The 18535-nt window shown below is 32.4% G+C and overlaps 1 protein-coding gene across 1 annotated transcript; it reads left to right on the top strand.

Moving 5' to 3' along the window:
- The first annotated feature begins 4038 nt into the window (after nucleotides 1–4038).
- LOC127711293 (zinc finger protein OZF-like) lies at nucleotides 4039–15657 on the top strand. Its single transcript, XM_052217286.1, has 2 exons — nucleotides 4039–4093; nucleotides 14332–15657. The coding sequence occupies exon 2, from the start codon at nucleotides 14348–14350 to the stop codon at nucleotides 15563–15565; it is 1218 nt and encodes a 405-aa protein (XP_052073246.1). The 5' UTR covers nucleotides 4039–4093; nucleotides 14332–14347; the 3' UTR covers nucleotides 15566–15657.
- Nucleotides 15658–18535: the final 2878 nt, after the last annotated feature.

Raw genomic sequence — 18535 nt, 5'->3', positions numbered from 1 at the left:
CACGTATAAAAATTGCGGTTTTTATCCAACGCAATCATAGGTTTGAACGTTGTTTTCAATTTAGACTTGTATATATAAGTTTTGATACTCTAAAAATATTTTTAAAATGCATGTACAGATATAAAAGTAAGGAGATGAGGTATGATTGCCAATGAGTCAACTATCCACCAAAGTTCAAATAAAGTGAACCTACTACTGTGATCATTGGCCTACTACTGTGATCAAATCTCTTTTTACCATCATGTTGCCATGATATAGAGGTGCATGACCAGTTAATTATAAACGATTGTTCGTAGTTTTTACATTTTAATTATACAAATAAGTAGGATTATTTATCCCTGAATGAAAGAAAAATAAATAATTATCGGGTCGCTTGCCAACACGTATAATAAAAAAAGTAAGATATGAAATAACGTATTAAAGGAGCATATTAGCTGTCAAATTCATCTTCTCTGATTTGACTCTAATTCCCATATTTGATTTTTCAATCGTTAATGAAAGTGAAATAGTGAAATAAAATTCTGCTTTTAGCAGCCAGTTTGGTTCAATTTTGTCAAAATAAGATCAGAAACATCGCTGATGAATTATTCACTTGCAAGTGAATAATTCGACCTCATTGAATCCGTATTCATGTGACCTTCAATTTAACCCTTAACTAAAGATGGGTTACGCATGAATTAGGCGTGTTCAGTTATTAAAAGCAAAAGAATATAAACATTGAAAGTGAAACAAGGGTAAATCATTTAATTGACTGATTTGATCCACAAAAACTCATTCTTATGCAGGTAAAAACGATGATTAACATATATTTTTAACCTATAATCTGAAATCAAACAGACCTAGAAAAATCCAATTGCACGAGTTCGCTATCTATTTATATCTATATTTATGTTTTTATCGGGTTATACGACCGTCGGTAGTCTTCGGAGGTCACCTCGATGGTCAATTAGATGGCGTCTAGACTAAAATACACACGAAATTATGATACATATTATCGATCCCATGCATTGTTAATTGTTTATTTTAGACTTTTTATAATTTAGTTATACGTTTTAGTATGTTATAAATCAAATATGAGAAGTAGAGTCAAATCAATGAAGATGAATTTGACAGCTAATGCCCCTTTAAATACTAATGTAGCTGATTCTGCAGTTTATACCTTGTCCGGTTTACTTCCTGTTGAAGCTGAAATCCATATTAAAGCTATCAATCTATTTGGAAACACCTAGAGCTAAATGGATTCAATTGAATGGCGGCTAGCCGAAAGACAACTACAGATAAAGCCCCACAACAGTCACAGTTGGTTTATTGAAATTAAGGAAATATGTTTAAAATATGGAATTACAGACATGTATGATTAGCTGAACAGCCCGTTATCAAATTTTCAATGGAAAAAGTTAGTTAAAACAAAAATGTATGCCTATTGGACCTCAAATATTATTGAAGAATTAAAAGGGTATTCAACACTAAAAATCATAGACCATAAATATTACATTGGATCCGTACATCCTTTAGCAATTTCGGTCAGCGCAAAAATAAAAGATATCAGAAAAATTCCTGTACGTCTTAATATTTCAACTGGGAACTATATCCTTCAAACCCACAAAGCCTCATTTTCAAAGAAATATATCAGTTTAATTTGTAAATTATGTAATAAAGCAGTTGAAACAGTTGAACACTTTATCCTGTTATGTGAAAAATTAGAAGAGCAAGAAAACCACTTATATCAAAAATTTTAAACAATGGAAGTTTGATTCTAGCTAAAGATACATCCCCTCCAGCTTATCTTCTCCAATTAATTATCAACCCCAGTGTATGTAATGTGCGAATCCTAAAATGTCATTTTTACTGTATCCGTGATGAATTTCTGATGTAGAATGATAAATAAACAGACGACAAATTCAAGATTTTTGAACAAATTAAGGAATTATAATATATAATGTGTACTGTTTTTATAAATTCATGATATAGGTATGAGATGCAGACGGGTTTTCATCGCGCCTACAGCCATCCAGGTGCAAAATTGATACACAAATAGATAAATGTTAAGAATAGTTCACGAACAGAGCGTGCAAGAGATTTAAAAGTAGCAGTTAAGTTTCATTTGCAGAAAAATGTACCTTTTAACATAATTTTTAATGTTGTTTAACTTAAAACAGGTTTTGTTATTCGGCTTGTTGATATTGAATCAAATTCCACTATGCTGTTTTCGTTATTCGATTCATGTTTACTGTCGAATAATGATACTAGACTTTCATTTTCACTGTAGGGCGATTCATTTCTATTGTATATGCGATGCATTTTCTCAGAAGGGAATTAATTTTCATTATATAAAGTCTTAATTCAGCCGACTCTCTAACAAAATTTATGAAGTCAGAAGGATTGATTATATATGCATACTTAGTGAGTGAAAGTCTGAGGTAATATATCAATAAATTCCTTAAACATGGTATTTATTGCTAGTATAGTCAATTCTATTTTCTCAAATAATTTGTCCTGATCTATATGTAGGATAAACTTTATTCTTTCCTATGACACGTCATCATTAAATACATATATCTTGGACAGTTAAGCCAATCCACGTCCTCGGAAAAGCAAAGTTTCTGTTTCGGTCTAAATCTACATCGCATACTAATAAATTAAACGTCATTAGAGCTAATTTCCTAATGCTTGTAGTTAAACGGTGTGGTTGGCCTTGACTGTGTAAATGTTGCCTAAGCATTGTAATTAAGATTGAGCAAACGTTTATACAAACAAAGCAAGCAAGCCAACCGAACCTTTAAACTACAAGCGTTAGGAAAATAGCTCTAATGGATGCATTTGAGATAACAAAGAGCATTCACAAAACGATCTTCATTTCACGATTGAATGAGTGGAAACGTTTTCATCTTGCACAAACAATTGACGCTTGGATGACTGGATAATTGATATTTATCATGTATAAATCTTGTACAGTAAAGAAAGTTCGAGAAACAGTCGAGTCACCTTAAATATGCTTGAATTTCTTATAAGTCGGTTTTACAAATAAGCCAATACGCAATTGCGAGAATACAAAGAAATATTGAAAACAGTTTATTGTTACATGTTTAAATGGTTCTATACCACGGGGTATAACCGCCGTACAGTTGATTCCGGACGTTAATCGCTACATCGCGAAGCAATGTTGGTAGATATACCGTTCTTATATTTACACCAAAGACTAATTGACTAACTGTTCAGTTACGTATTCAATGTTTATGAAAACAAAGTTTACTGCTCCTGGCAGCATTGTATATCATTTATATTACATGAACACCATGTGACTATTTTAAATAGTAAGCATCTACGACTAGCTTGCATTTCAAATTGTAAATATCATCAATATTAAAGTCATTTAAAAACTATTTTCAGTTGCTGTAAGTCGAATAATCATATAAAACGACAATGAAAATTCATCGCACTTCCAAAAATTCCACATCAGAAATGATTGCACTTACAGTGATAATTCATCGCATCTATAGTTAAAATGGATCGCATTCAGTAATCAATATTATGAATTCTGCTGCTTAAATAACACTTTTTTGGACTTTTATCCTGTTATTATACATTAAAAAGTTATATTCTAATGAAATTCTGTTAAAACATACATTCAATTCTATTATTTTGTATTTTCAAAAAGTAAACAAACGCAGTTTTTCCCATCATCCTTTATTCTACAATAGACTTACTCGCATACATATATTTAAATGCTAATAAGTATTATATAGGTAGCTTGCATCGGAATGATGGGCACACATGGTCACAGAATCATTTGATTTTGTATTGAAAGAACATTTTAATTTTTTTACTGCCGAAAGATTTTATTGTTTTAATTATATTCGGAAGTGTATTAATCCTCGCAGTGGTGGAAATTATTTTATTTAAACATATCAAGTGATGACAGTTGTATCGTATATTATTGTGTATTGACATTTTCCTCCGTGAGAATGGAGGTGTGCCTTGATTGGCAGAAATATGATTACAGTAGTATTGGTTTCCTTCCCCCTTACTTATATTCCCCTGTTTCGGTAGACAACGATTTATCTTATTTACAAACTGAATTCCTAAATATCAGGTAACCTCAATGCTTCCTATAATATGGCATCTAAGAAGCTAGTAACCACTCGTTCATACTTATATTTGCCATTTTGAGACCGTTAATAACATATTTTACAGAATGTTAATCATGTTAAAATTTCGTTTTCAAACATTCTTTATACGACATAGTCCGGTAAATCCGCCCACATAAGACTTTGAATGTATGTATTTCTGCTTAATTATATACAAATTGTATCAAATTTAATATAAATCGATTCACTGACAACTCAATTTTGAGTAGTTTATCTCATTTCCCCAAAAATATCTGAAACAAATTTTAAAATCAACAAAACAAGTGGGTCATCCGTGTTTTTATCGGAAATGTGGCCACAGACCACAATTAAATTCCCCTATTAGTTCTTTATAACGTTTTGTTTCATTAAAAAAATTGCACCTTGCATTTTTGTCAAATCTTTTGTGTGTATAATGTATAGTACTAGTCCAAAAATATATCCAAAATTCAGAAAGATTGAACCAATGACTCTTACAAATTTAGCCAATACACATCCATACCCCTATGGACAAGTCAAGAGATGTTCCGAAAACTGTAAATATCACCTTTTTGCACCTGGCCTAATCACTCTTTCCATATCAAAATCAGTTAAAATACAACATCCAAAAGATTATTTCACCTCTCTTCTTTTATTTCCACCCAAAAAAAACTAAGAAATGAGTGAGGAAGGGAAAGAAAAAAAATTAAGAAAAAATACACTCTAATTAAAAGGAACTATATTCGTGGACAACGAAAAGCGGGATAATTAATTGTGGTCTTGGGCCTATTAGGGGTCTTAAACTTGACCAATTCTAATAAAACTTGGCATGATTTAAGCTTAGTGTATTATAAAACAGTTTACAAAGTTTCAAAGCCATATGATACCAATTATAAAAAATGTGGCATTTTTTATATCTGAACTTTGGGTGCTGAATTGTGGCGTTGAATTAGAGCAATTTCAACTATCAAATTTGGGCTTCTAAAAACCAAAATATACCAAAACTTACATTTTTTAATGTTTCTATGTATAAGTTATCACCTATTAAAAGCAACAGATAGCATACTTCATGTTTCAGACTTATAAAAAATGGCCAGAAGTAAATTTTATATGAGCCTGTGCCAAAAAATAGAGGTTTTCAAATGAATCGAGGCCTTATATGAAATGTAATATTTTTCACTTACCACAATTTTCTGAAGTTGTTAAGTTATAAAAACACCTTTTACATGTTATAAATGTACTTTTAATGGAAATATAAGTTTCAAATAGCATAACACATGTGAATAAAATGGTCTTCAGCAATGTCAAGCTTAAAAAAACAGGTTGTCAATTTAGGTCGTTCCCCACATTTGCATATTAAAAAGCATATAAATGATATGGTAGATAGAGATATGCTTCTTTTTGCTCAAATCTTTGTTTAGATTTGATAAAACATGGAGCCTGGATGTAACATGACTGTCACTTTCAACTATATATGTAGACAGTATGATTTGATGCAAAGTTATTTACTTTACTTTTTAAAACCGGCATGAAATTTCAGCCTCAAAAGGCCAATATTTTAACCACTAGCTATCAAACAAAAGAAAATAAAGGTAGTCTGTGAAACAGACAAGGTCAAACAACCAGTAATAAGTGCTTTTGATACAGATTCAGTGAAATCTGCTAAAAGGAATTCAACTTGTATGTGCATAGAACCTCATTTTTCACTTGCTTCATACTGACCGTTAGACTAAGACCATTAAAGCAGCACATTTTGCACTCTTATTCTGATTTTATCTACTTTTTTTTGTGTTCAGTGTTCAAAAATGAGTTAAACATCTACATTAGATACCACACACACAAATAGAAAACCAGAAAAATCTGTCAGAGAGAAAGTAAGCATGCTACTTTTGTAAAAATATTGAAACAACTGAAAAAGTTCAATTTTGGGCATGTAGGCTGAAATGTCACTTTTTTACAAAATTTCTATCAAATAAAAGTGGAAATCATTTATTCTCATGTAGTTTGACAAATTAATACCAATAGATCATTCAGGGAAGTTGTCAAAGTACAAATTCAATATTTCCTGAATTCACCTCTTAGGCCACAGACCACAATTAAATTCCCCTATTAGTTCTTTATAACGTTTTGTTTCATTAAAAAAATTGCACCTTGCATTTTTGTCAAATCTTTTGTGTGTATAATGTATAGTACTAGTCCAAAAATATATCCAAAATTCAGAAAGATTGAACCAATGACTCTTACAAATTTAGCCAATACACATCCATACCCCTATGGACAAGTCAAGAGATGTTCCGAAAACTGTAAATATCACCTTTTTGCACCTGGCCTAATCACTCTTTCCATATCAAAATCAGTTAAAATACAACATCCAAAAGATTATTTCACCTCTCTTCTTTTATTTCCACCCAAAAAAAACTAAGAAATGAGTGAGGAAGGGAAAGAAAAAAAATTAAGAAAAAATACACTCTAATTAAAAGGAACTATATTCGTGGACAACGAAAAGCGGGATAATTAATTGTGGTCTTGGGCCTATTAGGGGTCTTAAACTTGACCAATTCTAATAAAACTTGGCATGATTTAAGCTTAGTGTATTATAAAACAGTTTACAAAGTTTCAAAGCCATATGATACCAATTATAAAAAATGTGGCATTTTTTATATCTGAACTTTGGGTGCTGAATTGTGGCGTTGAATTAGAGCAATTTCAACTATCAAATTTGGGCTTCTAAAAACCAAAATATACCAAAACTTACATTTTTTAATGTTTCTATGTATAAGTTATCACCTATTAAAAGCAACAGATAGCATACTTCATGTTTCAGACTTATAAAAAATGGCCAGAAGTAAATTTTATATGAGCCTGTGCCAAAAAATAGAGGTTTTCAAATGAATCGAGGCCTTATATGAAATGTAATATTTTTCACTTACCACAATTTTCTGAAGTTGTTAAGTTATAAAAACACCTTTTACATGTTATAAATGTACTTTTAATGGAAATATAAGTTTCAAATAGCATAACACATGTGAATAAAATGGTCTTCAGCAATGTCAAGCTTAAAAAAACAGGTTGTCAATTTAGGTCGTTCCCCACATTTGCATATTAAAAAGCATATAAATGATATGGTAGATAGAGATATGCTTCTTTTTGCTCAAATCTTTGTTTAGATTTGATAAAACATGGAGCCTGGATGTAACATGACTGTCACTTTCAACTATATATGTAGACAGTATGATTTGATGCAAAGTTATTTACTTTACTTTTTAAAACCGGCATGAAATTTCAGCCTCAAAAGGCCAATATTTTAACCACTAGCTATCAAACAAAAGAAAATAAAGGTAGTCTGTGAAACAGACAAGGTCAAACAACCAGTAATAAGTGCTTTTGATACAGATTCAGTGAAATCTGCTAAAAGGAATTCAACTTGTATGTGCATAGAACCTCATTTTTCACTTGCTTCATACTGACCGTTAGACTAAGACCATTAAAGCAGCACATTTTGCACTCTTATTCTGATTTTATCTACTTTTTTTTGTGTTCAGTGTTCAAAAATGAGTTAAACATCTACATTAGATACCACACACACAAATAGAAAACCAGAAAAATCTGTCAGAGAGAAAGTAAGCATGCTACTTTTGTAAAAATATTGAAACAACTGAAAAAGTTCAATTTTGGGCATGTAGGCTGAAATGTCACTTTTTTACAAAATTTCTATCAAATAAAAGTGGAAATCATTTATTCTCATGTAGTTTGACAAATTAATACCAATAGATCATTCAGGGAAGTTGTCAAAGTACAAATTCAATATTTCCTGAATTCACCTCTTAGGCCACAGACCACAATTAAATTCCCCTATTAGTTCTTTATAACGTTTTGTTTCATTAAAAAAATTGCACCTTGCATTTTTGTCAAATCTTTTGTGTGTATAATGTATAGTACTAGTCCAAAAATATATCCAAAATTCAGAAAGATTGAACCAATGACTCTTACAAATTTAGCCAATACACATCCATACCCCTATGGACAAGTCAAGAGATGTTCCGAAAACTGTAAATATCACCTTTTTGCACCTGGCCTAATCACTCTTTCCATATCAAAATCAGTTAAAATACAACATCCAAAAGATTATTTCACCTCTCTTCTTTTATTTCCACCCAAAAAAAACTAAGAAATGAGTGAGGAAGGGAAAGAAAAAAAATTAAGAAAAAATACACTCTAATTAAAAGGAACTATATTCGTGGACAACGAAAAGCGGGATAATTAATTGTGGTCTTGGGCCATGTGATTGTCCGGTAAATCTGCCCATCCGCAGTAAATGTGTATGTAGGGCTAGTTTATCACTTAATTATGAACATGATGAAAGGAAAATGATAATTTTTAATTGACCACGTATAAAGGGATTCCAGACAATCGTAAAAAAAAAAATTCAAGTCAGAAATGAGTTTTGTAAGCAATAATATGATTATCATTAGCTTTAGGAACTGTATTATAGATGTCACTCGATATTTTCGTAATAAAGGATTTTTCTTTAAAATTTGACATGCAGTGAGGATAAGTACAGTTCCTTTGAATAAAATTGCTGAAGAAATATTCACGGAAGTGACAATTACGGAAGTAATGGGAGTGGGTGGGTTTTCCGGACGAGCGGAATTACCAGACACTATACTGTACATTTAATTTGTATTTTATAATTTAAGTTGAAACAAATGTAACTTGAATCGAACGCCTGAATAAAATATTTATTTAAATTTATACTTGATTTAAGCACCCAACCATTCATCATGTGTGTTAGTCCAAATAATCATGACGTCTTAAAAGGCTATTTTATTGTTTTGCTTTGACGCCTTCCTCAAAGCAAAATAATAAAATAGCCTTTCAATACATCATAATTATTTGTACTACGTGTATGTATTGTAGAAGCAGAGACACATACATGTACATGTCTCTGGTAGACATGGTAGAAGGTATTAATGAAATATTATTAAAGCAAATTATCATATGGAGCTTCTAAATCAAACAGTAAAGACCTTTACAAGCATCACTTGAAACGTTGGCTTGCCAGGGGCCCCCTTTTTAAAAAAATCCTGGATCCGCACCTGTACATATCCATTGTCCCTCTATTGTTCATGCCAATCAACAAATTTTTTTACAATCATAAATGAGGGGATATCGTATATATGTTTTTTTCCAAATTCTTATTTAAAATAAGGTATGTGGTATGATTACCAATGAAAAAACTCTCCACCAGAGACTAAATGAAGTAGAAGTTAAAGACTGAAGGTCACTTTAGGCCTTCAACAATGAGCAATACCCATACCGCATGACAAGGAATAAAAGACCGCAAAATAACAAATTCAAAACAATTCAAACAAGAAAACTAATGACCGGATTATATATTTATGTAAAGAAACAATTAATGATAAACAAATATGATTCACAGCAACAAAAGAAAAACACCGAATCACAGGCTCCTGACTTGGGTCAGGCACAAACAGATTGTAGCTTGGTTGAACATGTTTGCGGGAGCCAAACCCTCCCACCTAACCTGGGACAGTGGTGATGTGTAACAGCACAGCATAAGAACACACTATAAAAATCAGTTAAAAAGGGCTTAACTCATCAGATTGATACAAAGCACAAAAAACTATTAAATTTGACTAAAAAAACTGCAAAAGACACAGACACAAAGCAGAGATTAGAGAGTACTCACAGTTACTGAAAGCTAGTTCAAAGCCAATAACAACTATAAATAAAAAATCATGTATCTGATACTAAAATATCAATAAGTACACATCGAACATCCAATGGCAGTCAGGGGTAATACTTTTACAAGTCAATTTTATTTTCTTGAACATGTTGAAGATGTAAGTAATATTTACCTGTTTAAGTAAATTTGTAAGATTTTTATCTTATTTTCAAGGTTTGAATAATCTCCCCTTAATCTTCTAGTAATTTTTGTTGACAACCCCTTAAATTCTCAAGTTTTGGAAGGTCAAAACATGCCTTTACAATATTTTTCTGGTTTGCTAATTAATTTTTGGATAAGATTTCAATATTTTATCTCATGAACTAAACAAAGAAGTCTATTTCGCACATATGTTAAGTAACTGGGCAAGGCCTCCAAAAATTGCTCCCTGGAGGCTTGTAAATGAGCAATACTTTCAGTCAGCACTCAGACATAAACAAGTCTTTTTGTTTCTGACTTATAGAAGTCAAATCATGTATTTTGATAAAAATGTGTTTACAATTTTGGACTTGTGACAGTCTTGTCTAAGTCAGAAAATGACAGACTTGCTTAAGCCAATTTATGCTTCATAAAATAGGATGAATACACTTTATTTGACTTTGTGGTCAAAGTATATCACCTATCACCTATGACAATAAATTCTTTTCTGAGAATTTACAAGAACCTGAGCTACATGTATCTACAAGTAATGATCTGATTGAACAGCTTTTAGTTGCATCTAAGTTTTTTTCCAGTTTTTGTCAAGCCTGCGACTTCTATTGCAGAAAGCTCAACATAGGGATAGTGATCCGGCGGCAGTCGCATTAACTAACTACTTGAAAGCTTGATATTTTAGAAGGTAGAAGACCTGGATGCTTCATACTTTGTATATAGATGCATTATGTTATGAAGTTTCCGTCTGTCATATGGCCATTGTCCTTGACCTCATTTTCAAGGTTCAGTGACTACTTGAAAAAAAAGTTAACATTTTTTGTAATGTTTAAATTTCTCTCTTATGAGTAATAGGACAACTATATGTAGTATGTTTGTACCTTGCAAGGTCCTCATGAATGCCTGTCAGACAATTTTCATCTGACCTTGACCTCATTTCATGGATCAGTGAACAAGGTTAAGTTTTCGTGGTCAAGTCCATATATCAGAAACTATAAGCAATAGGTCGTCTATATTTGGTGTATGCAATGATTGTAAGGTGTACATGTCCAACTGGCAGGTGTCATCTGACATTGACCTCATTTTCATGGTTCAGTGGTTAAAGTTAAGTTTTTGTGTTTTTGGTCTTTTTGGTCTTTTTTTCTTATACTATATGTAATAAGTCAACTATAATTGGTGTATGGAAATATTTTACGATGCACATGTCAGTCTGGCAGGTTTTATTTGACCTTGAGCTCATTTTCACAGTTCATTGCTCAGTGTTATGTTTTTGTATGTTGGTCTGTTTTTCTTAAAATATAAGCAACAGGTCAACTATATTTGGTGTACAGTCAGGGTAATTACTGAAACAAATCACTTATAAATCACTCATTTAAGTAGCAATTACAAATTCTGTGATTTTGTGGTTTTACAAAAATTTTAAACATGCAGGTTTAGATTATATCTAATTATTATTAAAAAACAAAAAAAAAATCACCTTTTGCTTCTTTTAAGTGGCAAGGTTAACATTTATGCCTTTGATGCAATCATTCATCTGAAAAATCTTAAAATATATTTTAAAAAATGCTATAATGAAGGCTTTACATAATGAACTAAAACTATCTTAACAGATTTTTCTCCTGTAAAATTCAAGGTTTCATCTTACAGATTATAAATGTAATAAAATTTAACTGTTCAGGGGTGTTGAAATTAGTGGGGGTAATTAAAATAATAATACTTAAAGAAGTGATTTTTTGGAAGACAATAGAGGTATGATACTTCATGTACTTAAAGAAGTGATTGTTTATGTCATTATATATCCCAGATTAAGTACATCATCTGACATGACCGGTTATCCTATAAACACAAATGTTGGTTCTGATAATTTTAGCAACATAATTAGTCCCTGGATCATTATATATAATTATTATTCATACCTGCCAACTTTTCAAAATCTCCAAGGGGGATTTTAAGTGCAAGAGGACCTAATGCTCCTCTTATATTGCCAAAAGTGTCCTTAATCCACTCCTATATTGTTTGTATGAGTATCTGTGTGCTTAAATACCCTTTTAACTCATTTGAATGCCTGTTTTGAGGTCTTCAGTTTATATAATAAAGAATTTCAAAATTCAGGTCAACACCTCTCATGGGGGATATCCCCCATAAATCGGGATAGTTGGCAGGTCTGAATATTACATATTGAAAGCTACAATAAAATTAAATCACTTATTCTAGTGATTTATTTGTACTACTTAAATAGGTGATTATTAAAGAAACACAACTCTTACTTCCAACAATTCTGGAAAAATGTTACTTGAATCAGTGGTTTAAGAAATCACTCATTTAAGTTATTCCCTTGACTGGTGTATGGAATGATTGTAAGGTGTATATATCTGTCTGGCAGGTATCATCTGACCTTGACCTCATTTTCATGGTTCATTGCTCAATGTCAAGTTTTCATGGCTAAGTTTGTTTCTTAGGTACTATAAGCAATAGGTCAACTGTATTCAATACATAGATTGATGGTAAGGTGTACATGTCTGTCTGGCATGGTTCATCTGACCTTGACCTCATTTTCATGGTTCATTGATCAATGTCACGTTTTACTGGTAAAATTGTTTCTTAGAAACTAAGCAATAGGTCAGCTATATTTGGTGTATGGAAAGATTGTAAGGTTTACATGTATTTCTGGTTTGGTTTATCTGATCTTGACCTCATTTTTTTGGATTATGTTAAGTTTATGTGATACTTGTAAGTAAACCTTTATATTAAGGACTATCAACATAAAATCAATGGTCAGTAAAGCAGGCAAGACATATTTCAGTGTGTGCACTCTTGTAGTGGTTATTAATGGTTTCATCAGAAAGTGAATGAACATTGCCTCTGTTTTTTGTTGAGCCTGCAACATTTATGTTGTAAAAGACACTCTTGATTAATTTGTTTTGACATGACAAGTTTGTTAACCTTCATGGATTGTTATAAAACTTGGCAGAACCTAATCTTCAAGACCAAGAAATAGCATCTAAAGAGATTTTTTTTTTTTTTTAAATTCTGTATTTTTTACTGATAAATGGACTCACTTTTTTTAAGTCAACATTACACTTTTACACTGACAGCAGCAATAGTAGGCGAGACACAAGGTTCCGCGGAACCCCTTACAAATTTTTTAGAATCAAACTCATTTTTCTTCAGAAGACAAAACATTGCTTGACAATGTTGTCTCATTTACATGTAAATCATGTAGATGCTTGACCTTTTTATATTTGTGCATGGTTCTTGAAGTGTATCAAATTTGGTAACTTTTCGACTCACAAAGTCTAAGGGATGTAACTCTACCTCCAGGAAAAATAAAAGACACTTGTACATGTATAAGTATTACCCCTGAATGAATGAATTTTGTGTAAAGATGTCATTTAAAATTAGAGAAAACCTTGACCTTGTGCAATGTCTGTGATAGATCAATAAAATTTTCTATAAAGTTGCGTTACTATCAGTACATATCAGTTAAACGACTATTGACTATTTCGAGGCTCTGTCCCCTTGGTCATGGTACTGTGACTTTGAATTAATTAGCAATTTTTAATGTTAAGTTTTTCTGCTTAAGTTAGTTTGATAGGAACTTCCAATGATAGACCATGAAATTTTCTATAAAGTTGCATTACTATCAGAACATCTCAGTCTGTCAACTATTTTGAGGTCCTGTCCCTAGGTCATGGTCCAGCGACTTCAAATTAATTAGCAATGTTGCTGTTCATCAGTTTGTCTTTTTCTGAAATTTCTGCAGACAGGCAAGACATATCTCTGTGTCAACAGTTTATTAATTATGTATGCAAATAATGTTGAATTTAGTAACATACTTTTCTTCATGACTCACTCCCCCCCACCTTTCCATGTATACTTGTGCCATATCATATATAGTATTGAAGTAGAACTACCCCAACATGTAGATGTATCAATGCAGAATATGTTACACAAAAACAGTGTATACATAGATGTAGGAAGATGTGGTATGAGTGCCAATTAGACAACTCTCCATCCAAGTATCAATTTATAAAAGTAAACCATTATAGGTCAAGGTACGGCCTTCAACACGGAGCATTGGCTCACACCGAACAGCAAGCTATAAAGGGCCCCAAAAATTACTAGTGTAAAACCATTCAAACGGGAAAACCAACGGTCTAATCTATATAAAAAACGAGAAACGAGAAACACGTATGAACCACATCAACAAACAACAACCACTGAACAACAGGTTCCTGACTTAGGACAGGTACAACATAGAAATTAAAAAGTAATTTACCAGGGCGTATAAAATGGTTTTAGTCTTAACTTTTTTTTTCTTTGTTTCAGAGATAAACCTAATTATATGATGTATGAGGTAGAGGTAGAGGATTTAGTCACAATCAATGATACTCTACACAGACACGTAAGAACAGAGACTGATAATAAACTGCATACATGTGATGTTTGTGCTAGAGAATTTAGTCACGGTAGAGACTTAAAGAGACACATGAGAACACATTCTGGTGAAAAATGTCACAAATGTGATGTGTGTGCGAGAGAATTTTCTAGGGGTAGTAACCTGAAGGTACACATGAGAACACATACTGGAGATAAACCTCATGTCTGTGATTTATGTGGTAAAAGGTTCAGTCATCTTAGTAATTTGCGGAAGCACATGAGAACACATACAGCCGATAAACCTCATGACTGTGATGTATGTGGTAGACGGTTTAGTAGGCATGTTAATTTACAGATGCACATGAGAACACATACAGATGGTAAACCTCGTGTCTGTGATGTATGTGGTAAAGGTTTTAGTCATTTAAGTAATTTACAGAGACACATAAGAACACATACAGGCGAAAAACCTAATGTCTGTGATGTATGTGGTAAAGGGTTTAGCAGGTTTGGTCTTTTACAGATTCACATCAGAACACATACAGGTGATAAACCTTATGACTGTGGTGAATGTGGTAAGGGGTTTAGTCAGCTTCCTAGTTTACAGAGACACATGAGAATACATTCAGGTGATAAACCTCATGACTGTGATGTATGTGGTAAAATGTTTAGTCATTTTGGTAATTTACAGAGACACATGAGAATACATACAGGTGATAAACCATATGACTGTAATGTATGTGGTAAAGTTGTTAGTCAAGGTAGTGAATTAAAAAGACACATGATAACACATACAGATGATAGAACTCATGACTGTGATGTATGTGGTAAAGGGTTCAATCATCTTAGTAGTTTACAGATTCACATGAGAACACATACAGGTGATAAACCACATGACTGCAATGTATGTGGTAAAGGGTTTAGTCAGCTTGGTAATTTACAGAGACACATGAGAACACATACAGGTGAAAAACCTCATGTCTGTGATGTGTGTGGTAAAGGGTTCAGTCATCTTAGTAGTTTACAGAAACACTCGAGAACACATACAGTTGATAAACCTCATGAATGTCATGTATGTGTTACAGAGTTTAGTCAGCATTGTGACTTAAAGGAACGCAATAGAAAACATACCGAGGATAAAGCTCATAATGAGATGTATGTGGTCGAGGTTCAGTATGAGTGATATTTACATAGACATACGAGAACACATACTAGTCAAATCAAGGCAAATGTCACAAATCTAATTTTTGTGCCAAATAATATATTGGAAGAAAACCGTTTTAAGACTTGAAGAGAACACATACTTGTGACAAACATAATAAATATGACATAGAAATAAGAAGATGTGGTATGATTGCCAATGAGACAACTCTCAACAAGAGACCAAATGACACAGAAATTAACAACTATAGGTGATCGTACGGCCTTCAACCATGAGTAAAACCCATACCGCATAGTCAGCTATGAAAGACCCCAAAATGACAAATGAAAAACATATCATACGAGAAAACTAACGGCCTGATTAATGTACAAAATAATGAACGAAAAACAAATATGATATACAGCAACAAACGACAACCACTTAATTACAGGCACATACAGAATGTGGCAGGGTTAAACTACGTTAAAGGCGCGCCAACCCACCTCTTACCTGGAACAGTGGTGTAACAGTACAACATAAGAACAAACTATAAAGATCAGTTGAAAAGGGCTTAACTCATCAGATCGATACAAAGCAGAAATACATCTAACAAAAACACAAAGTGGACGTGGCAGTGTACTTATACATCCCCACAACAAAACACAGAGTGGACGTGGCAGTGAACTTATACATCCCCACAACAAAAACACAGAGTGGACGTGGCAGTGTACTAATACATCCCCACAACAAAAACACAGAGTGGACGATGCAGTGTACTTATGCATCCCCACAACAAAAAGATGATGCATGTGCTTAAAAATTGTTTTTAGAAGAAATGCCTTCAAGAGACACATGAGAACAGATACTGGAAATAATTATTAAACCTTATAAATCAGATGTATTTAGTAGAGGGTTTGATAATAATGGAAACCGACAGACACACGAAAACATAACGGTACTGTGCCGTCCTTTGATTGAAATTATATAATTTTTCAACATGAAGTTGTTTAAATATATGTTGGCCTTGCTCGCGCTAATCGCATGCCCTTTAAATATGAATAAATTAATTTTGGTTATGGACGTCGTTAATGCGCGTCTTCAATATCCATAAAATATTGTCACTGGACGTTACGCTAAAAAACCAACTGTGTTACAATCAATCAATCATTCAATGCAACACAATAAAGTGCAAATATGGTTTGCACTGTATATGTTTATTTTGATTCATTAATGTTAAGGGACTCACTTTTCACATTTTTGAAAATTGTCCTGCTTGTTGAGACTTAACGGGTTTAATACAAGTGAAAGAAGAAGTAATGAAATAGCAACTTTCAGATGTTGATATATGTAAGACATCAGTATTTATCATTTGTTTTAATTTTTTTCTAACATATCTGCATTAGGGATTCAAACTTAATGCATTTAGTGCAAGACTGCAAACACTGCCATCTTGAAAATAGCCTCATTTTGAAATCTTGATCGCGTTATATATAATGAGCGAAAGCTTTACCAAAACATATATTGTGCTACAAGTAATGTTTACAAATACGTAAATGTGCCATATTTTTGGTCAAGACCTTTACTTTGTTCACATTCATTTTGTTTGAAAACTATGTAGGACAAAGATGTTAATTTTGAAATGTTTATATGACGTCACAGTGAATAATTGCACCAATGTGTATAGACCTATTCCTTTATCAATAAACTTAGCATAGTTTTGAAAGTCTTGAATATGTTTTACTACATTTCCAAATAGGGCCTCTTATAGTACCGCCTCACTTGTACTTCGCATTTTATTTGGCTTTATAACTTTTTGATTCGAGCCGTCACTGATGAGTTTTTTGAAAAGACGAAACGCGCGCCTGGAGTACAAAATTTTAATCCGGTATCTATGATGCGTGTATTGTATGTGTAAGTAAAAAGGAGTAGGCCCGATAAGACCCCTTTCTGGCCCCAAAATATAGCAGTTTTACAAATTTGTTGAAATGTAAACTTTTAGCTATATATTGGAAAGTAGAATACTTATGTTCCATAAATATTGGCTGTTTCTGACAATACTATGCACATGTATCAGGTACTAGCATCATAAATTCATGCAAAATTACTGAAATCGTCACAATTTTAGCATTTGTGCTAATTTTAAGACGGTTTTTGTCTAAAATGGAAGTTTCCACATTTGTGTTCAGTCTTCATAATTAAATATATGTTGTATTTGATGATAATACATAACATATATAAAGGTTGAGACTGAACACGAATGCGGCCATTTACATTTTAGACAAAAAAACATCTGAAAAGTGACGTTTTATGGCATATTTGATAGATTTTTCATATTAAAGCTTGAATTTGAGCGTCTTTAATGACCAAATCAGTTCAAATCTTTGACATAAACTAATTGAATCGACTGAAGTAGAAACTTAAGTGTTTAAAAAATGTCAAAAATCTTTCATCCGATGTACTTCGAATTTTAGACCAAAACTAGCCCTTACCGGACCTCCTTTCATTGTTTTTCCAAATCAAATGGTCGTTATGACGAATGAAATTGAACAGGCCTCCGGAGTTCAGATCTGTTTCGATATGAATCTAAGAACAAAGAAAAAATTATGTTAATATAGGATCGTCTCTGTTTTTTTTTTAAACTGTCACATACTTCGTCAATGTGTCAGTTGCAAACTTAAACATATGGGTCACTGCTGTTCTCATGTTCATGTTTAATAATTTCTTTTCCAATGTGTAAATGTTTTATATACTAGTAGGTAGGTTTCTTTTATGTTCGTTTCGATAAATGGTCGTACATTGTTACATAAATTAACCCCATCAATGTGTAGAACGCTTACACCATTCCTAATATCACAGGGGATGTCATTTACATTGCAGATTAAGAATACTAAATGTCTTCCTTTCGATATTTCCCAATAATGTTTCTTTATATTTAGAAAACTTTTCGAATATCACACATGCACATCGTTAAGCTTTATTTTCTGTCATTTTTGCTGTTTCCAATTCATTTAT

Source organism: Mytilus californianus, unplaced genomic scaffold (genome assembly GCF_021869535.1).
Source record: "Mytilus californianus isolate M0D057914Y unplaced genomic scaffold, xbMytCali1.0.p SCAF_8, whole genome shotgun sequence".
Taxonomy (NCBI): domain Eukaryota; kingdom Metazoa; phylum Mollusca; class Bivalvia; order Mytilida; family Mytilidae; genus Mytilus; species Mytilus californianus.
The sequence above is the reverse complement of the archived record's forward strand: the minus strand, read 5'-3'. Positions and strand labels throughout refer to the sequence as shown.

Excerpts from the sequence above, each read along its gene's own strand:
- LOC127711293 (XM_052217286.1), top strand. The coding sequence starts at position 14,348 with ATGATGTATGAGGTAGAGGTAGAGGATTTAGTCACAATCAATGATACT.